The sequence below is a fragment of the Dipodomys merriami genome, unplaced genomic scaffold (genome assembly GCF_024711535.1).
Source record: "Dipodomys merriami isolate MVZ:Mamm:240054 unplaced genomic scaffold, mDipMer1.0.p SCAF_886, whole genome shotgun sequence".
NCBI classification, from domain to species: Eukaryota; Metazoa; Chordata; class Mammalia; order Rodentia; family Heteromyidae; genus Dipodomys; species Dipodomys merriami.
This window is the reverse complement of record NW_027206497.1, coordinates 185943-211471: the sequence shown is the minus strand read 5'-3', so window position 1 is coordinate 211471 and position 25529 is coordinate 185943. Positions and strand designations below refer to the sequence as shown.

The 25529-nt window shown below is 46.3% G+C and overlaps 3 protein-coding genes across 9 annotated transcripts in view; 2 read left to right on the top strand and 1 right to left on the bottom strand.

The window, feature by feature from the left end:
• LOC138820450 (uncharacterized protein C9orf43-like) overlaps nucleotides 1-13090 on the bottom strand; it is a 24392-nt gene extending 11302 nt beyond the window's left edge. For 2 of the 4 annotated variants that reach the window (XM_070012092.1, XM_070012094.1), the window contains exons 1-4: nucleotides 5921-6172; nucleotides 3638-3836; nucleotides 3383-3527; nucleotides 1503-1554 (exon numbers count right to left, since the gene is read on the bottom strand). In XM_070012092.1, the coding sequence (XP_069868193.1) occupies nucleotides 1503-1554; nucleotides 3383-3527; nucleotides 3638-3836; nucleotides 5921-5962 (438 nt within the window). In that variant the 5' untranslated portion in view covers nucleotides 5963-6172. Of the gene's footprint in view, nucleotides 1-1502; nucleotides 1555-3382; nucleotides 3528-3637; nucleotides 3837-5920; nucleotides 6173-12800 lie in introns of those variants that run through there. The other 2 variants (XM_070012093.1, XM_070012095.1) reach the window with 2 other exon arrangements.
• Nucleotides 6468-8758, top strand: LOC138820442 (DNA polymerase epsilon subunit 3). Its single transcript, XM_070012076.1, has 4 exons — nucleotides 6468-6924; nucleotides 7017-7102; nucleotides 7458-7576; nucleotides 7925-8758. Exons 1-4 carry the CDS (start codon nucleotides 6859-6861, stop codon nucleotides 8095-8097), a joined length of 444 nt encoding a protein of 147 aa, XP_069868177.1. The 5' UTR covers nucleotides 6468-6858; the 3' UTR covers nucleotides 8098-8758.
• LOC138820451 (delta-aminolevulinic acid dehydratase) lies at nucleotides 12140-25529 on the top strand. Of its 4 annotated transcripts, none has more exons than XM_070012096.1 (12): nucleotides 12140-12226; nucleotides 19274-19444; nucleotides 20787-20837; nucleotides 21302-21398; nucleotides 21738-21873; nucleotides 21988-22071; nucleotides 22158-22246; nucleotides 22519-22574; nucleotides 22659-22746; nucleotides 22843-22929; nucleotides 23271-23400; nucleotides 25380-25529. In XM_070012096.1, exons 2-12 carry the CDS (start codon nucleotides 19332-19334, stop codon nucleotides 25439-25441), a joined length of 993 nt encoding a protein of 330 aa, XP_069868197.1. In that variant the 5' UTR covers nucleotides 12140-12226; nucleotides 19274-19331; the 3' UTR covers nucleotides 25442-25529. The 4 variants fall into 4 exon arrangements, with proteins under 4 accessions (XP_069868197.1, XP_069868199.1, XP_069868200.1 ...); XM_070012098.1 differs by lacking the exon at nucleotides 12140-12226 and adding an exon at nucleotides 15755-15823; XM_070012099.1 differs by lacking the exon at nucleotides 12140-12226 and adding an exon at nucleotides 16790-16830.

Genomic DNA, 25529 nt, shown 5'->3' with positions numbered 1-25529 from the left:
AAGTCCCTGAGACTCTTATCTCTAATAAACTACTCAGAAAAACCCAGATGTGGATCTGTAGCTCAAGTGGTGGAGCACTAGCCTTGAGCAAAAGGAAGCTCAGGAACAGTACTCATGCCCTGAGTTCAGCAAACACACACACACACACACACACACACACACACACACACACACACACACACACACACACACACACACACACACACACACACACACACACACACACACACACACACACACACACACACACACACACGGGAGAAGGCAAGGCACTAGTGTCTCAAGACTACATTCCTAGCTATTCAAGAGGCCGATACCTGAGGATTGAGGTTTAAGGCCAGTCCAGGCAGAAAAGTCCATGAGACTTTTAACCAGCAAAAGGCAAGAAGTGGAGCTGTGGCTCAAGTGATAGACTGCCAGTCTTGAGCAGAAAACAACTAAGCAAGAATGAGAATGCCAGGACCTGAGTTCAAGCCCCACTACTGACACCAAAAAAATAAATTAAAAATAAAAACAAGTAAATAAGTAAAAGTGAAATACTAGAATAAACCAAAGTAGAAAAAGATTAGATTACCTCCCCCTTAAACACTATATAGATTATCTCATGTTTTTGTTATTAAATCTATTTCTTTTTTTGGGGGGGGTGGAGCCCAGTCATGGGGCCTGAACTCTGGGCCTGGGCGCTGTCCTCAGCTCTTCAGCTCAAGGCTAGCACTCTACCACTTGAGCCACAGTGCCACTTCCAGCTTTTTTTTTTTCTTTTTGCTTATGTGGTGCTGAGGACTTGAACCCAGGGTCTCATGCATGCAAGGCAAACACTCTACCACTGAGCCACCTTCCCAGCCCATACAGCTATTTCTTAACCATAAATACTTTTAAAAGTTTGAAAATCAGCTGGGAGCTGAGAGCTCAGGCCTGTAATCCTAGCTACTCAGAAGACTGAGATCTGAGGATCTCGGATCAAAAACCAGCCCAGGTAGGAAAATCCCTGAGACTCTTATCTCCAATTAACCACCAGAAAACCAGAAATGGACCTGTGGCTCAAAGCCATAGAGTGCTAGCTTTGAGCAGAAAAGTTCAGGGACAGCATCCAGGCCTGGAGTTCAAGCCTATGATTGATAAGTAAGTAAGTAAATATATATATATATATAAATAAACAAATGTATGTTTGAAAGTCATCAGAGTAGATGACCTTAAGGTTCACTTTAGGTTTGATATTACAGCATTTTAATTTTCTGACTATGAGACAACTATTTGCTTTGCCCCTAAGCAGGAAACTTATACCAAACCTTCACAAACCAATCTATCTTGTGCCTGTGATTCTGAAAATTAACCTATAAAGCTGTTATTATAGAGCCTTACACACATTAAGTCACAATACTAGACAGTGCCATCATTATTCCAGCTATAGTGATTCTGAAAAACAATGTTAAAAGCAAACTATTTTTTTCCATAAATAAGGAGAAAGTGTAGAAGAGTTACCTTTTTATTTCACAACTTACTTTTGGAAACTTAATTTGATTCATCTCATTTTTGTTAGGTAACCTCTGAGGCCTAAAGAAATGAGAATTTTACTGATTTAAAATGTAATGGAATTCTGATACATAACTACTACATAGATGAATCTAGAAAACACTATAGCAAGTGATACAAGCCAGATATAATAAGACAGATTCCCATGATTTCACTTATATTAGGTACTCAGACTAGATACCTGTCTCAAAGAGATAGGAAATAGAGTAGGGATTACTAAGGGTTCAATAGAGAGAATGAAGGGTTATGGTTTAATGGATATAGTTTGAGATGATAAGAATCCTGGAGGTGGATAGTGGTAATGGTTGTATAACATGGTGAATATACTTACTACCAATTAGTTATATTTAAAAATAGTGAAAACTGCAAAGTGCTGGTGGCTCACACCTGTAATCCTAGCTACTCCAAAGCATAAGATCTGAGAAATGCAGTTCAAAGCCAATCTGGACAGAAAATTCAGTGAGACTCTAATCTCCAATTAACCAGCAAAAATCCTGAAGTAGAAGTGTGGCTCCAATGGTAGAGCCCTAGCCTTGAGAAAACAACAACAACAAGCAATAGCTCTGAATGTTCACGTATGCGCACACACACACACACACACACACATGCACACACATGCACACACACGTGTGAAAATTGTACCCAAGCCTGGAAATGTATGGCTATAATCCCAGCACTGAGGAAGCTGAAGTAGAATTGTGAGTTCAAAGCCAACCTGTATTATAGTAGAGCATATATATTTAGAGCACTGGGCTACATGACAAGCCCATGTCTAAAAAACAAAAAAATTATCAACTACGCCTCCTACAATAATAAAGATAGTATCGTTTCCCTTACTTTATAGACATCTTAAATTTATAAATGAAAGAATAATGTAGAAGCATAAAGTAAATTTCCAACTTTTAGCTTGTTTTGTAAAGCCCCTCTTTCATTACTGCTGGATGGGCCAGATACATAGTTCAATAGTACTTAAAAGATGTCTTCTGTCAGGCGCTGGTAACTCACACCTGTAATCCTAGCTACTCAGGAGGCTAAGATCCAAGGATCATGGTTCAAAGCCAGCCAGGGCAGGAAAGTCCATGAGATGCTTATTTCCAATTAGCAGCTATAACATGGAAAGTGGCACTGTTACTCAAAGTGCTAGTGCACTAGCCTTGAGTAAAATTGCTCAGGGACAGTGTATAGGCCCCGAGTTCAAGCCCCACCACCACCACCAAAAAAAAAAAAAGATTTCTTCTGTCCTTCATGCTTTTACATATGCTATTCTTATTGTTTAGAACTCTCTTCCAGTTCACCTCCTGCACACAATCCCCACTTTCAGCAGTCAGCTCAAACTTCAGATGTTGGGATCAATGCCACTTGTATAGATGAAAGTGCCCTGAGTTAGGAACTACTAGGCAGAAGTATTTCCTGGCACTCAAAAAAAAATGAACTTCCTGGGAGATAGTGAGGGAAGGGATGACATTCTTCCAAAAAAGTTATTACTTGACTTATGTAATTGTAGCCCCTCTGTATAACACCTTTATAATAACAATAAAAGCAAAAATAATAATAAAAGAAAAAGCTCTGATACCAGTACTAAACATATGAATAAATATATGTAAGGCTAATCCAAAGAAATGAATTTCATTCTTTAAACCACCCAGTCTAAGTCCCAAACGGTCCAAATCCCAAAACATAAGCAGGTATGTCTTCTGTTTGTTTCTCCCTGCTTAGTCACTACTTCTTTAACTGAATGACTATTTCCTTTTTCATTCAGATTTCTCAAAGCCTACTGTGAGGGTAAGGGAAAATCATAAACTACAATTTGGAGACAGCAGTCTACTAAGGAGATTCCGTGATAATTTACCTGCTGGAACGTTTATATTTAAGCTTTGAACCCGGAGACAATGAAGTCTTTCTATAGGGGAAGTGTGATAACTGTTGGTTAGCAAGTCGCTTGGTCTGCAAGCTGGAATCTGACATGTTCATAATAGTGAGCACTGGGAGTTTTTCTGAGAAAGCAGACCAGAAGAAAGAATGGGCGATATTACATGGAGAAAGGGAGCCAAACAGAAACATTTTAAGGATCTTATGACAAAGAAGGAAGAACTAGCTTATTCACCTCTAGCTTCCAGGGGGGATTTGCCAGGTGCTCCCATGATTCGAGGATGGCCCCTCTCAACGCGGCGAATAGATGCCCAGCATTGCGGATGCTGACAGACAGCCTGGTCACAGGTGGTTTCATCCCACTGGCTCTCATCCGGCAAGTTCATAACCATCAGTGATTTAGGAGGAAGGCCAATCCTGTACTTTTCTAGTCTCTGGAGAGTCAAGAATTGCATAAATGCGGAGTAATATTATACAGTAGCTAGATAGTCTAGGTCCTAACTGGGATTCAAATAATAAAATACTTCTATGAAACCCATTTAGGTATATGATGGTCACAGAATAATTCAGGACAGGTAACAAATATATGTGAAAATATCTCAGGGCAAGGTCCAATAGGAAGTATGGAGAGCAAAAGATCTCCTGGTAGACCATTTAACAGCCAACTGTCTAGACTTAAGCAATCTGAGCTTCATTTTCCTCATCTGTAAAACGAGGAAAAGTCTGTCCTAATCATTACAATTAGTTGTAGGCATTAAAAAGCTTGTCATACAGGGCTGGGAAGTTGGCTCAGTGTTAGAGTGTTTGCCTGGCATGCATGAGACCCTGGGTTCAATTCCTCAGCACCACATAAGCAGAAAAAAATCTGGAAGTGGTGCTGTGGCTCAAGTGGTAGGTTGCTAGCCTTGAGCTGAAGAGCTGAGGGACAGTGCTCAGGCCCAGAGTTCAGCCTCCATGACCACAAAAACAAAACAAAAAGCTTGCCATACAATTAGTTCAGAATAAATGTTGGCACCCTTTCATTTTTCTCATTAATCATCAGTGAAAAGAGGTCACCGTTTTTGAAGGGCCTTCTGATATTACAATCAATGAAGTCATGTAAGTGTTTTTAATGGCTCAAACTTTTGGAAGATGTGGTTCCATTTTCAATACACTCTAATTCCCATGAAGCAGGTAAGACATCTACCAATCGTGAATAGGCTTGTTCAAATTGCAAATAAGTGGATTTGCCATTGCTTCTCAGGTCACTGTCTTTCTATGGACTGGATATATGGCCTTAGCCAAGTAACTTCATCCCTCCCAGCCTGTTTTCCTCAGGAACAGACGTCTTAAAGAAGATTATAGAAGTGTTAAATGAGATATTACACTGTTGTGTATCATATATAATAGGTGCTTGATAAATATTATCTTCCTTTCTCTAAGATGTTTTAGGCAACCATTACTACCTTATCCTCAAGAACTATTTTCTGTGCTTTAACTCAGGGCCTAGGCACCATCCCTTTACTTTTTTCACTCAAACCTAGTACCATACTACTGAGCCACAGCTCCACTTCCAGCTTTTTGATGAGGTAATGGATTTTGGTGCCTAACATGACTTTGAACATTGATTCTCAGATCTCTGCTTTCTAAGTAACTAGGACTACAGATGTGAGCCAGTTTACTTTATAAGGACATTGCCCATTTCACATTTGTTGAGTACAAAATGCATAGGAGGACCTTGTTTGGGGCATGGAAAACAGTAACAAACAAACTCCTTATTCTAAACAACTTGTAACAATTTAGATCAGAGATAACCAACTATTGGCCTGGGATTACACTTGACCTATGACTTGTTTGATAGGCACTTTGAGCCAGTATTTTAAAACTGGAATCGTCCATAATGTCCAGATTTCTGGCTCCTCTTAGAGATCAAAACATCTGACAACATAGGGCCAAGTAAAGAGCAAGCGACTGGAACAGAACAGCTACTGAAGTCTTTAAGCCAGGTCTGTTCTGTCCAAGTGCAGAGTTCTCCACACCAGACCAACAGTCTAACTGAAGCAGTTTCAGTGGGAATTTATCACTGAAATGCTCTGTTGTTTCTCCAAATAGGGAAACACATCTCTATAATCATGGCTCCACAGAAGGCAGGAAAACAAGAGCCTTAAGACTGTGTATTTCAAGGAGGAGAAAAGCTGCACTATAATGTTCTCAATAGGAGAGTTTCCATGCAATTAAATATGGGGGAAAAAATACAAACTAGGGGTATGTGTCAAGGGCTAGAGCGCTTGCCTAGCTAGTGAAAGGCCCTGAGTTCAATCCCCAGAATGGGGATAGATGGGGAGGGGTTGGGCCTGACATATTAATATAACTTAAAACGCCAATGCGACACGTGGGTAATGATTCTGACGGGAAATGATGCACGGTGGACCATTTCATGAACTTAAAAAGCAAATGCAGTGTTGACAGGGGTCATCTGTGAATGTCTAGGAGCGGCTGCATGACTCGTTGAAGCTGCCGCTTCTCGCCCCTCGGTTACCTGTCTGGACTGCATGGCACTCCGCGATCTCATCAGGTTCATCTTGTCCGCGTTGTTAGTTCACGTTAAAAACAAAAGCAACAAAACTGCGTAACACTTAATGCGATCATTACTAAGTCTCGAGGCAAGCAGAATGGACAACTGCTCCAGAGGATTTGAAAGGGGAAAAGAACCCAAGAAGGTCCCGTTTCATTCCAAACGAGAAAAAAATAATGGGGACTCCTGTTGGGGGACCAAAGCAGATAACGGAGTCTTGTGGAGACCGTGCTGCCAGCTCCCGCGGAGCAGAGAAGTCTCCGGCTGGGCAGCCGCTCCCGCCTCTTTCAAGAGGCCCCGCCTACCACACCCGAAACCCCACCCCCGCCCCGGCCGGTAAATGTCCCGCCCACAACGCCTGTGTCCCCAGGAAAGGCCCCGCCTATCACCCGCCTCCTTCAGGAAAGGCTCCGCCTATCAACCCGCCTCCTGTAGGAAAGATCCCGCCCAGCGGGCTCCAGACACGCCTTCGCCGCTCACGCTAGAGCTTCCTGGACCTGTAGTCGCCAAGTAGCCGCGCAAAGCACGGTGGGGAATGAACGGAAGCCTCATGAGGCATACTTCATTTGACGCGAAAGCTCCTGACGTGGTGATAATGTGAATCACAAAAAAAAGAGACAGACTGGGGAGAAAGTGAACGCCACGTTGGCTTGGACGGAAACCCTAATGGGCCAAAAACGCGGCTATCTGGAGAGTTCAGATGCTCCGACTACTTAAAGCGAGGGCGGGCTTACGGCAGGAAGGAAGGTGTGGCGCGCGGGGCACTGTGGGACACTGTGAGCAACGTGGGGTGGGACGGAAGCGTCCGAGGGCCAAACCTCAGCGACGCGGGAAGTCCGGACGCTGTGGTACCCTGAAGAAGGAGGCCTGGGGCGAAGAAAGCTCGGGCCCCGGCGGTGGCAATGGCAGAGAGGCCCGAGGACCTAAATCTGCCCAACGCTGTCATCACTAGAATTATCAAGGAGGCGGTGAGCTGCTGGGGCTGGCGGATAGGTCAGGGCGGACGGGCGGGAAGCAGGTCCTGGGCTGGTATTGGTGCTCACCTCCGCTCTCCGTACAGCTCCCGGACGGAGTCAACATCTCCAAGGAGGCCCGGAGCGCCATCTCCCGCGCCGCCAGCGTCTTCGTGCTGTATGCCACGTCCTGGTGAGTGCGGCGGAGCTACCCAGGGCACTGCTGGAGCGCAGAGAGCACCTGCCTCCAGTTGGTGGCCTGGCACACACAGACCCCAGTAATGAATCCGTGGAGGAGAGAGAGCCTCCTGCAGTTTCTACAAGTTCTGGAGCAAAGTAAACGTAATTTCGGCCTTCGCCCTTTGTGCAGGGAAAGGAAGGAGTAACTCTTAAGTCACACAAAAGCCCATACATCTAGGATGTACACGACCTCCCGCCCCCGCCCCCGTCCCCACTCTGCGTGTACTGGTTCCCATCACTCCACACCTGGCAGGAGAGAGTCTGCCAGCCTCTGATCCCTGATGGCCTTTCTCTTCTCTTTCTTCCAGTGCCAATAACTTCGCAATGAAAGGGAAGCGCAAGACACTCAATGCCAGTGATGTACTCTCCGCCATGGAAGAGATGGAGTTCCAGCGATTCATTACCCCCTTAAAAGAAGCTCTAGAAGGTATCCCTTCTGTTTTCTGAATCATGAAGATGTTCATCCTCTGTGCTTTGATCCCCCAGTCTTGAGGCTTTCAGTATACTTCCCTTGAGGTCCAATGTCAGTACTGGGGTTGACGCCACACAGATTAGTTGGTACCATCTCAGCTGTTTGGGAGGCTGAGCTCTTTATTGATCCTCTGTGTCTCCATTTTTCTTACTATATGATGGCTACATGGTCCACCTCATGCTTCCAGTTCTGCCTTCTAACCCCACTTCTCCCTATAACAAGCGCCCGGCTTGTTATAGGTATTTATAAAACAAAGAAATATAGCAAAGGTCACTAGAAAACCCCATTTCTCCTTCCTAACAGCATATAGGCGGGAGCAGAAAGGCAAGAAGGAAGCCTCAGAGCAAAAGAAGAAGGACAAAGACAAAAAAACAGATTCAGAAGAGCCAGACAAGAGCAGGGATGAGGACAATGATGAAGATGAAGAAAGACTGGAAGAAGATGAGCCAAATGAAGAGGAGGAAGTAGACAACTGAATAGGGTGGGCAGGATGGCATTGTAGAAGATACCACCTAGAAATATCTTGTGTTTATATGAAGCTTTTCCCTGCTGGGTAAGTGGTCTTAGGCACAAGTGCCTGAGATCAAAATAAAAACTGAATAGAATTATCCAAACCAGCTCTCCCAGCCTCAGAACATCTGAATAGCAGAATCCTGATTTGCTTGATTGGTCTGAAAGTTATGACTTTTTAGTAAGGAGGATTCTGAAAGCTGATTAAATTGGCCAGTTGAAATCTTCTGTTTACTTAGGTGTAGGTTTAGGTAGTGTTTTGATCCCTGTCTCCCTGTCCCTCTATAAAAGTAATAATAATTTCCATGCTGCTGGCTGTGTTTCAGATCACAGGGGCAGTGAAGGCTCAGGACGAATTGGGGCTTTGATCATGGTCAGCCTACATTTGATTGTACAGTATTTGGCAATAGTAGCTTATTAAGAATGGCCAGGTGGCTGGGGATATAATTGAGTAATAGAGCACTTGCTTAGCATGTGCCGCTATGGAGGGCCCTAGGTTCCATCCCTAGCACCAAAGAATAGTAGTCTGAATGTTTCAGCTTTAGGAAACTACTGGAAAGCTGGGTGAATAATGAAATCCAATCTGCCATCTCTTTATTTGACACAATAACATTTTTTTTTCACTAGGCCCACTTTGCTGCAGCTCTTCTTTATTACCTGTCCATTTAACTTGGTGGGGTAGCTGAACTCTGGGCACTTATGGGCTTAAAATAGCAATGGAGATTAAAGTTGGTCATGCAAAGGTGCCACTGAGGTCTTACAAAGCACATGACTTAGTGCTACATGTACCTCACTGCCTACCACTGTAAAGCTTTAGGATGATCACCTGGAAGGTGTAAAATCCCAGGCTTTTTCTTTCCCATTTCCCAAACTGGGTGTGGCTTTGCATTCTCTTAATTTGTGACAAGCGCTAGACTTTATTTCTCCTAAACACAACTTTCTCCCTCTATGCTTCTCTTTGTTTCTTTTTACCTTTCTGCTTTCTAGTCCCACTTTCTTTTACTCACTTTGTTGGCCAGTCTAGGAACTTTGAATACCTGCTTGTATCCCAAGGTTCAGATTCTTCTGGTTCCTTAGTGTCGTGTCTTAAAAATGGTTTTATAAAACTCCTCAACCTTAAGGGAAATATGATGGTGCTCTGGAATCACATGCATGTGTGTGTGTGTGTGTGTGTGCGCGTGAGCACACACACACACACAAATCCTTCTCCTTTAACTGTCTCTAAAGTATCCTCGTTGGCTTTTCTTAGTCTTATCTTCCATTCAGTACTCCAAGCACATTCTTGTCTTACTTGAGCACTTGGGGTTGGCAGGTAGTGTAATATAGTTGGATGCTTTTTGTTAAGTGAATACAGTGAAAAGTTTGTTGATAAGTGACTGAAGACTTGAGAAGATTGTAATGCTTTGTATAAATAAAGAACATTCTTGTTTAAAGTGATGACTCAGAGTTTGGTTTTGGAGAGGACCTACTGATCATGACTCAGTACAGTATGTGGAATGTGAACTGGGCCAGCCCTTTGTAACAAACATTGGGTCTTATATCACCTTGGATGACCAGTAGGTGTTGCTCTTCTAATACCAGAACAAATGTTTTCGTGACTTCTTGAATAGTTGTGTCTGGGACTGCTTTAAATGCCTTCAGGAATTAAATCTTAAACCCTATATAGTAGCATTACTGTTACCTCCTTTTTAAACTTCTTTTTCTCCTTTTTTTTTGGTGCTGGTCCTAGGGCTTGAACTCATGCCCTGGGCACTGTTCTTGAGCTTTTGTGCTCAAGGCTAACACTACCACTTGGAGCCACAGCTCCATTTCCAGCTTTTTTGGTAGTTAATTGGAGATAAGCATCTCAGAGTTTCCTGCCCCAGCTGGCTTTGAACTGCAGTCTCAGAGCTCAGCTTCCTGAGTGGCTGAGATTATGGGTGTGGGCCACCAGTGCCCAGCTTTAACCTCTGCTATTTCTTAATCACAACTCTACTACCTATCCAATCTACATAGCTATCAGATCTCAAGTCAAATTGTAAAAGTTACATTGGGCATGATGGCACATGGCAGTAATCCTAGCACTTGAGGATCATTGAAAGTTGTATGACAGCCTGTGTCACATGTTAAGACCCTTTCTCAAGAAAGTTTCACAAAGATTCAACTCAGTGGTCACTTAGGTGATTTTTCCCCTCATTTTCATCATCAGAAACATCCTTTCTTAACCCCTACAAGCACCACTCTAGGCTAATCCCTAGTCTCATCTGGATGTTGATTTTCTTTGAGCTCAGTGTCTAATTTCATCTCTGCATCCCCTAGTTTCCCCTTGGTATTAGTTAACAACTGGATCCTTTCTGAAACATGACGACTACAATCCCTACCTGCTTCCTATGAAATTAAATCTATACTTAAGACTGAGTAAGGCAGGCTCACTACCATCTATTCTAACCTTCTACCCTCCTATATAAAGCTGTTTGTGTTCTAGTCAAGAATGAGTCAGAAAACAATTTCATGAATTCTGCTCTATCCCTTAGCAAACTTACTAAGAAAAACATGTTGCTGATTTAAAGGTACAGAATTTACCAACTGAGAAAAATCTTAGGACAGCCATCAGTTTTTCCCAAACACACCTCCATCATTCCTATAGTAGTATTGGGATTAGGGAGGTGGGAGGGGGTCATACTGGGATTTGAACTTAAGCTCTTGTGCAAGCTGGGCAGGTACACAAGCCACACCTCCAGCCCTTATTACTAAGGTAATGTTACACCTTTAGCAAGGCCATACATGCCCAAAGATTGTAATCTATATTTGGATGTTAAAAGGATTTCTATCCTAACCCATTCAAAACTACTTGTATACCCTAGTCCTGTGTTTTTACCAATGGGAAGTTGAGGCTTTTTAGAGAGAATTGATTTAAGATCTTACTATTAATTTATGAAAATTGGGATTATGTCTCAGTGGTCTTTGGCCCGGCTCCTGGCTTTTGTTTTAATAAACATTTTGTCTTGGAATAATTTTAGATTTACAAAAAAAACTACAAAGACTTTTTAAGTTACAAAGTAGAATTATATACTCATCCAACTTTCTCCTCATGTTAACATCTTTTAGAACTATGGTACACTTGGTCAAAATTGACAAAGATTAATCTCACTATTCTGGTATTTAACCAGTCTTTCATATCCTTTTTCTCTTAACAAGTTGTAGAATATCAGATTGCATTTAGTGGGTTTTTCTTCAAGAGTTGAAAAAAATTACAAAACATAAAATGAAACATGTTTAAGTGAACAATTTGGTGTTAAACAACCACTACCTTTAGCTTCAAGACATTTCCCAGGCCTTCATAACCACCAAACCGCTTTTTGCTGCCCCTGCACATACTCTGCTCCAAAACCACTACCCACAGACCTCCGGTCAGATTTTAATGTACCCATTATTGTCCTGTCTGAAGCCCCTGTCAGACTTGGAAGGTTTTTTTTGGTTTGCTTTTTTAATTCTCCTGTCTATTCATATCCCATCTCCCAACCCATGGCACAGATTAGGTTCTGAGTAAATTAGTTACACTGGATTAAATTCTCACTGAAATGAGAAAACAGTCTGATGCTGAACTCAACAACTCTAAAGTGCTCAGTCTGCGAAAGTGGACTTAAGTTATTGTGTTAGGCCATTGTGGTGGTGTTTTCCTTGATGCTCATTGTTCTTTCATCAATAAACCAGTGCCAAGTTTGCCCGGGGAGGGTAACAGAACTGCAAAGTGAACTCGGGTGAAAGCTGGGGTGAAGGTAGGGTTAAGCCCGCCTCACACTCCCGCAGAGATCCAACGGGCCCACGTGGTAGCTCTGTGGTCCAGCCAGCGCCAGAGAAGTCCTAGCACCCGGAGGGGTGGCTCTGAAGCCCGAGGGCATATCCGATTGGCCGGGGAGGGGGAGGGGCCTCGCGGGAACTGGCCAATTGTCCCTTGAATGCCCATGCAGGGCGTGGTTTCACGCTATGAGGGGCGGGCGGGAGGGGGGGGAGAGCTGCTTCCGGGTGAGCCGCCCCGCCCCCACGTGGGACCCGGAGCCTGGAGTCGGGAGACCGCGGTGGCTGCGCCAGCGGTTCGGAGCTCTGGCGAGTCAGGTAAGCGGGAACCGGCGTTCCAGGAGGTGGCGGGCTTGAGAGAGCAGCTCCAGAGCGAGACAAGTGCTGTTGCACCGAGAATCTCGCATCCCAAGATTGTGTTGTGCCCCGAGGATTGTGTTGTGCTGCTGGGGGTGAACCTCCCTCCCCCCCACCCCAGTTGCCCCGGCGCTTTAGGCTTAGACGGCCCGGCAACACCTAGGGTCGAGGCCTGAATGCAGGCCCCGTTTCTCATCTCTGGAGGCTGCCAGGCAGTCTCCATCAGAGCGGGGTCAGAGGTATCTAGCGGGCTGGAGGAAGGAGCTGGAAACAATAAGAGCCGCTTGTGCTAGGAGTCCCATCGCTTTGTCCCATTCAGTCCTTACAACAACTCATTGAGGTCGGGTTAGGTCCCCACTTAGCAGATGAGAAAACTGAGGTCACATAGCTGGAAATAGAATTTGTCCCCACATCTCAGACTCCAGAGCCCACACACCCTGCTACCAGCAGCAGCCAGATTCAGAATTACCATGACGCCCCCTTTCTTCCTTGATCCATAAACACAGCTCTGCTGGGAAGAAAATTTGAAATCTACCTTATAGTTGTGGTGGGAACTGAGGACTAGGCTGCCGAACACCCGAATTCTAGTCCAGATCTGCAGCTGACCTGCTGCATGAACTTCGGTGTTTCTCCTACTCCGGAGCCCAGTTTCAGCCTTGTTTGAATGACGTAAATTCTAAGCCAAGATATTCTAGGAGGCTGTGGAAACAGCAGCTTCTCCTTCCAACTCCAGATGTCTATCTAACCCCAAGATTATCAAAGCCCTAGGGCCAGGTGAGAGTCACCCTCTTCCTTTTATACCTAAATTAAGCTCTGGTCCAGCGGGCACAAAGTATTCAGAAAATGCAAATAGACCACTAGTCTGTCCCTTTGCAGAAACTGCCAGACAGCTGCTATTCTGAGTCTTTGTGGGACTTTGGATTTCTCAGGCTGGGCCCTTCTACCTAGCTGGCCCTCTTAACTGCCTCCTCCTCAGCTGGTACAGAGCCTACCAGATCTGGCAGGAGGTCCATACTCTCTGTGCCAAGAGCACAGCCTCTGGAATCCTCTGGAGCACAACCTGGGGCTCCTTCACAGCCACTCCCATAACTCAAATTAAGTTACACCAGGTGGAGGGGTTTGTTGCCAAATCAAAAGGAGATTTCACAGTTATTGTGAAGAGCTGGGCTTCGGTGTCCTTGAAGCTGTGACTCCAGAGACACAAGCCCTGGGCAGCCTTCTGCTTAGGATCTGTGTGGTGGTTATTTTATTTCTCTCCCACCAAAGCTGCCTGGTGGACAGGGACCTCACCTCAGGTATCGCGAAACATCTATGGCCTGCATGGCTTGAACAAATGCCTTCCCTTCTATGTGGCACAGGAGTACCAGCAACAAATAGTAATCAAATGAACCACATATTTACTGTGAAGACCCTTGGTGCCAGATACATACCTCACTTCTAATTTTCTGCATAGCCCTGAAAGTTTTGGAATATTAGCCCATTTCATGCATTATCAAAGGAAGGTTCTGAAAGGCTACCAGCTTTGAGCTGAGCCAAAATCAGACCTGGGCACTATTTGACTCTGAAACCTGTTTTTTTAATTCTCTCTTTCCCTTTCCTTTGTGTGTGGAGTGGAGTGGGATGGTGTACGTGTGTGTGTTGATGTGTTGATCCTGGGGCTTGAACACAGGTCTTAGATGCTGTTCCTAATCTTTTTTGCTTAAGGTTAGCACTCTACCACTTGAGCCACAGCTCCATTAGAGATACATGGATTTTCCTGCCCTGGCTGGCTTTGAACTGAGATTCTCAGATCTCATCCTCCTGAGTAGCAAGAACTACAGGCAGGAGCTTGAAACGTGGTTCTTTCTAAGCCACCCTATACTGCTTGCCAGCAAAGCTAACCTGTAATGACATGAGTGAGTGGATATGCTAGACCTCATGGTAGCATATTCCTGTGAATGATGTGACATAGGACTTAAGCTGAAAGGTGCAAGTTTCCTTAATTTGGGGGGAGAGAGTCCCTCCCCCCAGTGGGAAAATGTTCCAAATTTTGAGGGTTTTTCACAAGGCACACCTTGGCCTTGTGTACAAGGTTTGTTCAGGACATTTTGCAAAGATGTTTACTAAGTACTGTTTGTAACTGACTGCATCTGTGGTAGAGGTCACAGTGCACTAGAAGCCAAGAAGAGCCTCAAGGTCAATTCCTTCCTCTGTGCCTCACTCACTGCCATCTCAAGACCATCTTCCACATTAAAATGGAAGGAATTAAGTGGGATCGCTAATTTTCAGTCTTTAAATTCTTTCAGCACTGAGATCTGTTTCTCAGTCTATTGTCTTTCTGACCATCCCTCACCCCCAATGAAAGTTCAGTTTGCAATGAACCTGCTCTAGCTTCTCTTCCCTTCCCTACCTCTCCCAGGATCCTCAGGGTGAAACTTGGACAGCCCAGCTCCTAGCAACCCTGCGTCTGATAAGCCTGGAGCCTGTGTCTGTTGTTCCCTTAGGCTTCTAAAGGACAGTGGAATACAGGTTTGAATTCCAGAATCTAGGGTGTGCTGCAAAAGTTATGTACAAGAGAATAAGTCAGAGCATAGACGTGGTTGTAAAGTTTGATTTAGCCAGGTGCCTCATACCTGTATTCCTAGCTACTTAGCTACTCAGGAAGCTTAGATATGAAGATTACGGTTCAAAGCCACCCTAGGCAGGAAAATCTGTGAGACTTGTATCTCCATTAAACTACCAGAAAAAGCTGAAGTAGAACTGTGTTTCAAGTGGCTGAATGCTAGCCTCGAGGAAAAGAAGCCCAAGGACAGCACCTAGGCCATGAGTTCAAGGTCCCCAGGACTGGCGCACGAGCGCATGCGCACACACACACTCTCTCTCTTTTTTCAGAATGACTTTGAACAAGTCACGTAACTCCTTTGAACCTTTGTTTCCTTATCACTAAAAGTCAGGACAGTTCTTGCCCTTGAACAAGATAATAGAAATATAAAGTTCCAACTCCAGGGCCCAGCACATTACTGATACATGAAGTATAGTTTCTGTTATTTTTTCCCCAGCTCTCCAGCATACAAAGCAGAAACAGTATGGTGAGAAGAGATACCTACCTACTGAATCAAATGTTTACTAGTAATATGGAGGTGTAGTATGTACAATCTTGTACTTGGGGTCTAGACCAAAGTCAAACCCTAGCTGCTAGTACACACTAGCTGTGTATTCTTGGGGAAGTAACTTAACCTCTCTAAGCCTGCTCCTAGCAGACTTGAACGAAGTCTTACAGAAAATAGACAAACTGGACCTCCTATCTGCTGAATGATTGTTGAGACAGCCCTGGGACTCTGGCCTGCCTGCATCCAGTGATGAGGCTGGCCCACCCAGGGGTGTGGTAGCTGAGTGAGACCATGTGTAGCTCCTGATAATTCCTACCCCAGCAAGGAGGAAGATAGGATAAGAGGAGCCCCTGGGCTGATTGTAGGGAAACTGAAGGGGCCCAGGGGACAGGCAGAAAGACTGCACCAGCACACTGACCACCAGTGTTCTAGTCCTGTTTTAGCCTCTTAACTTGCTGAGTGACGTTAGGTAAGTCCTTGCCCTCTCTGTAGCTTGAGCATCCATTTGTACAAGGAGCAGTTGGACTAGGGCCTACCAGACCCTGCATCTCTAATTTTCTCCCTTTGCTTGGCTATTCATTGTTCCTCCAGGCACCTCTAAAAGGAAATGTCTAAAATGGAACTCTTCCCAGTCATCTCCCACTCTAGTTTCCCATCATCTTCTGGCCCTGGCCCTGGCCCTGCTGCCCTCCAGGTCAGGCGAATTTGGAGCATTTGCCCTAAGAGACTGACTCTTGGCTGACTCAAGATGGCCCTTCCTTCCTGCCTCCTGGCTCCTCAGAGCCTCTGTGCTCCTCTGCTTCCTGTCTGCTCTGTGCAGCCACAAGATTTATCTTCACGGTGGCTTTGACCACAGCTTTACTCCCTGCTCAGAACTTTTTCCTGGCTTATTCTGGCCCCTCTTGTCCCCTCTTCTTCTGCCTATCTTCGGGACAGTGAGCAGCCATCTCCCACCCCCTTACCTGAAGGCACACTGTCCTCCCTTCCCCAGCCTGGCTGAACGCATACACCTGCAGAACAGAATGCAAACCCTCCCAACTCACATGGGACCCAAGGCCCTAGTGTGTCATGTGCCAGGCTCCTCACTCTGCAGTGCACTTTTAGTCAGCTTGTGAACTTGGGAGGAAGTCACCTGTGAATATGCCGGCTCCACCTGGCACATCATAGGGGCTCAAGGCACAAAAGTGATGCTCTGCTTCTTTCTGTCTTCTGTCCCTCCCTTGCTTGGCATGGTACTCATACTGTCTTCTACTTCATAGTAATCAGTGTTTACTAGCAGAGTCCTTGGGAGGGAGAGGTGAAATGAACTCATCCTGGGCCCTGCCCTGCAGAAATTCCTTCTACTGGCATGAGATAAGCTGGGCCACAAGGGCTGTTTCATAAGACACACTGCAAAGCAGGAAATATCAGCCCAAGAGGAGGAGAAGCTAGAGGCTTTGGGTGTGGGAGGTTGTGGGGAGAGCTCAGTACTTCCAGGTAAAGGGGACAAGGTGCCGCTCGGTGGGGAGGGCAGCTGGGTGTCTGGCCCTCTATTGGCCTTACAGGTACTATTTGGTGGCTTTGTATATGTTGTGCCTAGTTCAAAGACCATACACCAAGGAGTTAGCAGCACTTTTTTTGATGAAGGTAGAATTACAGGATATTTTTCTCTTTTTGCTTACCTGTATCTTTCTAAGATTTCTGCTGGGATCATAGGGATATGCAAAGTTAAAATCTTGGCTGGACCAGTGCTTTTTGAAGTATGAGTAAGCAAGGATGCATTCTGGTTTTCTTTCTTTTTTATTTCCAATCCTTTGGTTAAATAACTAGTAACTTTTTACATTTTGTGTGTGTGTGTGTGTGTGTGTGTGTGTGTGTGTGTGTGTGTGTGTGTGTGTTGTACCAGTCTTGTGGTACTTGAACTCAGGGCCTGGGAGCTGTCTCTCAGCTTCTTTTGCTCAAGGATAGCACTGTACCACTGTGTGTGTGTGTGTGTGTGTGTGTGTGTGTGTGTGTGTGTGTGTGTGTGTGTGTGTGTGTGTGTGTGTGTGTGTGTGTGTGTGTGTGTGTGTGTGTGTGTGTGTGTGTGTGTGTGTGTGTGTGTGTGTGTGTGTGTGTGTGTGTGTGTGTGTGTGTGGTACCAGTCTTGTGGTTCTTGAACTCAGGGCCTGGGAGCTGTCTCTCAGCTTCTTTTGCTCAAGGATAGCACTGTACCACTTGAGCCACAGCTCCATTTCAGGCTTTTTGTAGTTTATTAAAAATAAAAGAGTCTCAGGCTCAGGAGTCTAGCTCATGCCTGTATACCTACCTACTCAGGAGACTGAAATCTAAGGGTTAAGGTTCAAAGCAAGCCTGGGGAGGAAAGTCCATGAGACTTATCTCCAGTTAAATTTAAAAAGTTGGAAGTAGAGCTGTGGTTCAAGTGGTAGAGCTCTAGTCTTGAGCTCAAAAGCTCAGGGACAAGCACCCAGGCCCAGACTTCAAGTACTAGGACCAGCAAAAAAAAAAAAAGTCTCAACAACTTTCATTCCCTAGGCTGACTTCAAACCCTGATCCTCAGATCTCAGGCTTCTGCATAACTAGGATTGCAGGTGTGAGCCACCAATGCCCAGTGTAAGTTGTTACTTTTGTGTGTCAGGGCTTGAATTCAGGGCCTAGGCACTGTCCCTGAGCTTTTTTCTTAAGGCCAGCATCTACACTTATGCCATAGCCTCCATTTCCAGATTTTTTTGTTTTATTTCTGATTTTTATGATTTCTTACCCTTAATTGGAGATAAGAGTCTCACAAACTTTCTTGTTTGGGCTGGCTTCTAAGCATGAGCCTCAGATCTCAGCTTCCAAAGTAGCTAGGATTACAGGTGTGAGCCATTGGCACCCAGTTTTCCTAGATTTTTTTTTTTTTAATCAAGACTAGCACTCTACCACTTGAGCTATGGGTCCACTTCCACCTTTTTTGGGTGGTTAAATGGAGATAAGAGTCTCATGAGCTTTCCTGCCCAGAGTGGCTTCAAACTACAGTTCTTAGATCTCAGCCTCCTGAGTAGCTAGGATTTCAAGTGTGAGCCACCAGTGCCCAGCTTAGTTGTTACTTAAAAAAAAAAAATGCTGGGAATGTGGCTCAGTTGGAAGAGTGCTTGCCTTGCATGCATGAGGCCCTGGGTTCAATTTCAGCCCCACATACACAGAAAAAGCCGGAAGTGGCACTGTGGCTCAAGTGGCAGAGTGCTAACTTTGAGCAAAGAGCAGCTCAAGGACAGTGACCAGGCCTTGAGTTCAAGCCCCAGGACTGGCAAAAAAAGGGGGGGCGGGGCTGGGAAGGTGGCTCAGTGGTAGAGTGCTTGTCTTGCATGCATGAGGCCCTGGGTTCAATTCTCAGCACCACATAATCAGAAAAGCCAGAAGTGGTGCTGTGACTCAAGTGGTAGAGCACTAGCCTTGAGTTGAAGAGCTGAGGAATAGTGCTAAGGCCCAGAGTTCAGGCCCCAGAACCAACCCAAAAAAAAAAATGCTGGGTGCTGGTGACTCCCACCTGTAATCCTAGCTACTCAGGAGGCTGAGATCTAAGATTGGTGGTTCAAAGCCAGCCCAGGCAGGAAACTCCATGAGACTCTTATCTCCAATTAACCACCAGAAAATGGAAGTGGCACTGTGTGGCTCAAGGGGTAGAGCACTCACCTTGAACTGAAGAGCTCAGGAACAGCACCCAGAACCAGAATTCAAGCCCCACGAACAACAGCTATATATACAGACAGACAGACAGACAGATAGATAGATGCCAGACAGTGTTCTGTCTTTAGATTGATTCCTCTGAAGCTTTTGAAGGGTTCCTTTCACTCTTCCTACCTTGTGGACCAGCAGGGATGTGGAAGAGCCATCTTCTAGATGTGACCGTCTCTTGAACATAGGATTCATGTCTCATGGTCTCCTGTTGCCCCCACAGAGCTGAGTCCCAGCACAGAATCCAGGAGCCTTGATTACATCCAGCTGACACCCTCACCATGCAGCCCCAGTCGGTTCTGCACAGTGGGTACTTCCACCCACTGCTTCGGTTCTGGCAGGGAGCCAACACCACCCTCAGTGCCTCCAACCTCATCTACCCCATCTTTGTCACGTGAGTCCCCAGGAATGGGCCTGGTCTGATCTGCCCAGGGTGGGGGGCAGTGTGTGACTGAAGCAGACATCAGTCTGATGATCAGGGGTTAAAGTGGGCTGACAGAATCAGAAGTGTTAGAAGTGGCCTAAAGGTTAAGAATAGCAGTCTTAGGGATGACACAGCCTGGAAATGAGCTCACCCCATTTGTAAAAGAAGTACCTTTGCCAGTTACCCTGAGCTTCTGCAATAGGTTCTCTCAGTGGCATAGTACTATGTATGTTAGACATGATTGTTAATAATCATGCAATCGTGATTATTAATGATAGTAACAAACATTTGCTGAATACTTACTGTGTACCAGGTACTGTGCTAAGCACTTTATTCAATCTTTTTTTTTTTTTTGGTGCTTGAACTCAGGGCCTGGGGCTAGCACTCTACCATTTGAGCCACAGTCCACTTCCAGCTTTTTTTGTAGTTTAGTGGACGTAAGAGTCTCACAGACTTACCAGCCCAAGCTGGCTTCGAACCAAAGTCCTCAGATCTCAGCCTCTTTAGTAACTAGAATTATAGGCATGAGCCGCTGGGCCTAGCTCAATCTCTTTTTCTTTCTCTTCTTTTTTCTTCATTCCTTTCAGCATCCACATGAGGGATAAATAGATATGTCAATTCATGGCAAGGACTTTTGTCTATTTGTTCACTTTTATATTATCAACACTTACAATAGTACCCAGTAGATAATAAGTACTTAATACAGCCAGGTGCTGGTGGCTCACACCTATAAGCCTAGCTGCTGTGAAGTCTAATATCTGAGAAAGTCTGTGAGATTCTTACCACCATTTGATCACCAAAAAGCTAGAAGTAGAGCTATGGCTCAAGTGGTAAAGTGCCAGTCTTGAGTGGAAAAAGCTAAGGGATAGCTCCTACACAGATCCTGAGTTCAAGCCCCCAATTCTGGCACGCGCCCATGCACACACACACACACAAAATACTCAGTATATTTTTGTTGAAGGGACTAAGGTTCAAGTTGGCCAAAGTTGCCCAGTAATCAGAATGCATGGGATAGGAAGCCAGTACCTTCTAGCTTCAAAGTCCAAGTTCTTAAGCACTGATTCTTTCCTGTGGTTACTGTTCTTTGAGTACAGCTGCTCTCACTGCCACTGTTATTCTTGTTGTTCCTATTATTCTTATTTCAGGCCCTGGGCTTGGCTAGGCAAGGGCACCAGAACCTGAATCCCACCCCCGTCCTTCCATCTCCACTCCTGCTTCCCTTCCCAGCTTCCTGGCCACCCCTCCCACTCACCCTACCACCAATGGCCCTTCCCACTGCCCCCACTCCATAGCCCGCCTCTCGCTCTTGTAGGGATGTTCCTGACGACATCCAGCCCATCACCAGCCTCCCAGGAGTGGCCAGGTAAGAGATGGGCGGGGAGGGTAAAAGGATGGTGTGGGAAGAGATTTCATGGTTGAGGGTACCAGAAGGAAGCATCAGACCCAGAAGGTGGCAGATCCAGACAGGTAAACTGAGGACAAGGGTTTTCTGGGGACTGAAGCTATAGCCCAGTGTAGGAGATAGCCTGATAAGATAATGCATACTCGCTCCATCACCTTGGTCACCATAGCAAAGGCTGTTGCAGAGAGAAGCTGAGCTAGAGGGAGAGTTCAGCAAGAGAACCTTGGAGGTTCACCCACAACTAATTCCATAACCCTGCTGCTTTGGTGCCTGGCTTTGGGTGGGTGCATTCCCCCCTGCGCTATTTGTGGGATTTTATGCCCTCCTGCTGCTGTGTGTAACTTGGCTTCTATCAAAAGTGCAGTGGGGAGGGAGGGATTAGAGGAACCTGCTTACTTCAGTCCCTCTCCCTTCCTTCCCCTCAGGTATGGAGTGAACCGGCTGGAAGAGATGCTGAAGCCACTGGTGGAAGATGGCCTACGCTGTGTGCTGATCTTTGGTGTCCCCAGCAGAGTTCCCAAGGTGAAGAATCAGAGGAAGGAGGGAGGCTGGGCCAGAGTGGGCTGAGGTTACACACTGGCCTAGTCTTCCCCTCCTACTTTGTGCTAACATGGGTGTCATTGGTCGATGACCATCATGACTGCTCTTAAATAACACTTGTGTAGGGCCAGGAAGTTAAGTAGGGCTGTAATACCCTAGCTAAATAAGTCAAGCCCCCTCTCTGCATCTTTGCTGTCCTCTCTGCAAATGGGCTGGTCCCCCATGCAGTGGCTATGATGTAATTACAAGAAAGGGCCTGGCTGTGCTCTACCAAATGTGGCTCCCAGATCTTCATATGTCACACATACCATGTTCTTCTAGGATGAGCGGGGCTCCTCAGCAGACTCCGAGGAATCCCCAACTATAGAGGCAATCCGGCTGTTGAGGAAGACCTTCCCCAGCCTCCTGGTGGCCTGTGATGTCTGCCTGTGTCCCTACACCTCCCATGGTCACTGTGGTTAGTTCCTCCCCTCCCTTCCCACCAGCCCTGCAGGCATATACCTCCACTTGCCCAGCTCTCCCCAAAGCTGGGCCCAAAGTGCTCTGGAAACCCAGCCATCTTGTCCCACAGGGCTTCTGAGTGAGAAGGGAGCTTTCCAGGCTGAGGAGAGCCGCCAACGGCTGGCTGAGGTGGCACTTGCCTATGCCAAGGCTGGTGAGTAAAGTTCCCAGCAGGGACTGGGAGGTGGCAGAGTGGGTAGGAGGGGTTGGGAGTTCTGAAGGCCACCCTCTGCTCTCCAGGATGTCAGGTAGTAGCCCCGTCGGACATGATGGATGGGCGCGTGGAAGCTATCAAGGAGGCCCTGATGGCACACGGACTTGGCAACAGGGTACTGGCAAGGCGTGCAGGGAGGGACATGGGCAGGGAGGAAAACACCAGGACAAATCCTGCCCCCAAGTACCAAGAATCAGACAGCACCAGATGAGGGCTTTAAGAGCTGTCTAGACTTTTCCTCAAATTGGGAAACCAAGGCTGTGAGTCTGCAGTGAGTCTGGGCTATGGGCACTGCTTCCTAGCTGAGATCCTGTATCCTCGTCTTTTCACCCTGAGGCATGTAGAAAGGATTGGCTGGGCCTATACCCCCACTGTCTCTCCGTACAGGTATCAGTGATGAGCTACAGTGCCAAATTTGCTTCCTTTTTCTATGGACCTTTCCGGTAAGTGGGGCAGGCAGGGGTCTGTTACTTTATATGCCACTTGGGGGCAAAGCTGGAGTTCATCCTGGTGACTTTGCTTTGCAGGGATGCAGCCCAGTCAAGCCCAGCTTTTGGAGACCGCCGCTGCTACCAGCTGCCCCCCGGAGCCCGGGGTCTGGCCCTCCGTGCAGTGGTGAGTGACCAGAGCTTGGGTCTCTCCAACCCTAACCCCAGCCTGTCCCCTTCCCAGCATTGTCATCCCCTCCCCCCTTTTTTCTGCATCCTTCAGGACCGTGATGTTCGGGAAGGAGCCGACATGCTTATGGTAAAGCCAGGAATGCCTTACCTGGACATTGTACGGGAAGTGAAGGACAAGGTGAGTACGAGGCAAAGGGAGCAGCTCAGGGGGCTCAGAGCCTTCACCTGTGGATACAAGGACTTGGAGGGAGGGGCTCTGAACTCTTGAGTTGGAAGCCCTCTTCCCCAAGCAGTCCTTCCCACTCACTCCTCCCAGCTAACAATCTAGCTGCTACACCTGAGTTTGCAGGGGCCTTTCAACAGCTCTGATTGAACAACCCTAGAACAGGCTGGGCTGCCAGCAGCCATGATTCAGAATAGGGATCAAGACCATCACAGCATGGGCAGGGAGGGAGGGACACTCCTAGAGCACATGCACCCTCCACTTTAACCTACATACCCATGACTGCTTTCCTTTAGCACCCTGAGCTCCCGCTTGCTGTGTACCACGTGTCTGGAGAGTTTGCCATGTTGTGGCATGGAGCCCGGGCTGGGGCCTTTGATCTCAAGGCTGCCGTGTTGGAGGCCATGACCGCCTTCCGCAGAGCAGGTAAACAGGCAGGGTGGGGTTTGTGACCTGCCATGGGGACTGATGGGCACTTTGCCCAGATAGGAAAACAAAATCATTTGAAGCCTGCACTCTTTGCCTGAAAGTTCTGATTTCTTCAGCCTCCTGAGTAGCTAGGATGGACAGGCATGAGCCACCAGCACCCAGCACGTGAACTCCATTTATTATTTATTTATTTATTTATTTAGGTGCCAGTTCTGGGGCTTGAACTCAGGGCCTGGGCACTGTCCCTGAGCTTTTATGCTTAAGGCTTTTTTTGTAGTTTATTGGAAATAAGGGACTCACAGACTTTACTACCTGGGCTGGCTTCAAACCACAATCCTCAGATCTCAGCCTCCTGAAGTAGCAAGAAGTATAGATGTGAGACACCAGTGCCTAGTTTCTACTTCTTTTTTGCTTTGAGAACTTAAGCCATTTCTGTCCACTTTCAGGCCTCTATCTGTAAACTAGGGTACATGGTTATCCTGAGGATTCAGTGATACTGTGGGTATTTGACATATACTTACTGCTCCATATACAGGAGCACGTTTTGTTACTGTTGCATAGCATCCTGGTCATTGGGATGGATTCCAGCTTCAGCTCCAGCTTTGGGTGCAGGGGCAGCCAGAGATTTAACACTAGACCCTGACCTACCCCATTCACTGGAAAGGTGCATAGAAACAGGAAGCAAAGGGGCTGGGAAGGTGGCTCATTGGTAGAGTGCTGCCTTGCATGCATGAGGTCCTGGGTTCAATTCCTCAGTACCATATAAGCAGAAAAAAAGCTGAAAGTGGCGCTGTGGCTCAAGTGGTAGAGCATTAGCCTTGAGCTGAAGAGCTAAGGATCAGTGCCCAGGCCCAGAGTTCAGCCCCCATGACCAACAACAACAACAAAAAAGAAACAGGAAGCAAACTGGGTACTATAGCTGACCACTGATCCCTGAAGGGAGACAGTATGGCCTAGGATCAGCCAGTTTTCCTAGATGCCATAAGGTGACCTCATGGCAAGGAGAGAGGTTTGTACAGCAAGAAAACAGAGATACCACATTTTAAGAGGAGTCTTTATTAAAAGGCCAGTGACTGCATGGTAGACTCCTGTCTCAAAGAGCAGCAGCCCCCCCAGAACAGAGCTAGTACTAGCTTTTAAAGACAAAAACCACATGCTTGGAGTAGTGACTAAGCCTTAACAGCCTTATCAGAGGTGTTATACATAAAACAAAGCAAACTAGATAAGGATACTTATGTCTAATAAGCGTGTTATACATAGGCAAAACCAGCTATCCTGGGGAATAATCAGGGCCATCAGGACCCCAGTTATCTAGGGGAAGCATGGCTTTCCTGGAGCTCAACAATTCATGATACATCTGTAATCCAAAGAATGTCCTCTGTCACCTCTAGAGTTCGCAGAAAGTCCCCATCTTCTATTAACTTTATTTATTTATTTATTTGCTGTTCCTGGGGCTTGAACTCAGGGCCTGGGGACTATCCTTAAGCTTCTCTGTGCTCAAGGCAAGTGCTCTACCACTTGAACCACAGTGCCACTTCTGGCCTTTTCTGTTTATGTGGTACTGAGGAATCAAACCCAGGGCTTCGTGCATGCTAGGCCAGCACTCTACCACTAAGCCACATTCCCAGCCCCGATTCTATTAACTTTTATTAAGATGTCCTTATTTCTAGAGGAGGTCCCAGCAGTGTCTATAGCTCAGTTTCATTGCAGTGCCGGGCCTTGACTTCCACATACCAGCATAGGAAAGGAACTTGAAGTCACCTGTCTCACCCCCTGCATTTCATGCATTGGCAAACTGAGGCCCAGAAAGAGAAAATGCCTAACCCAAGGTCTGGAGATGACTGAAACCAGGCTCAGACTTAGACTGTGTCCTTACAGGCTGCAACCTTCATGGTGGCCTCCTTGCCTGAGCCTTGTTCCTCTCCCAGGTCTGCTCAGAACTGACACTTTGTTTCCTCCCCTGCTTCCCCACACAGGTGCTGATATCATCATCACCTACTACACACCTCAGCTATTGCAGTGGCTGAAGGAGGAGTGACAGAGAGGACAGGACTCAAGAGCCAGACTTTGAGAAGGTTCCCAGAGCCATGGAGATGTGAAAACCAAAGTAAATGCTGCTGTTTGAA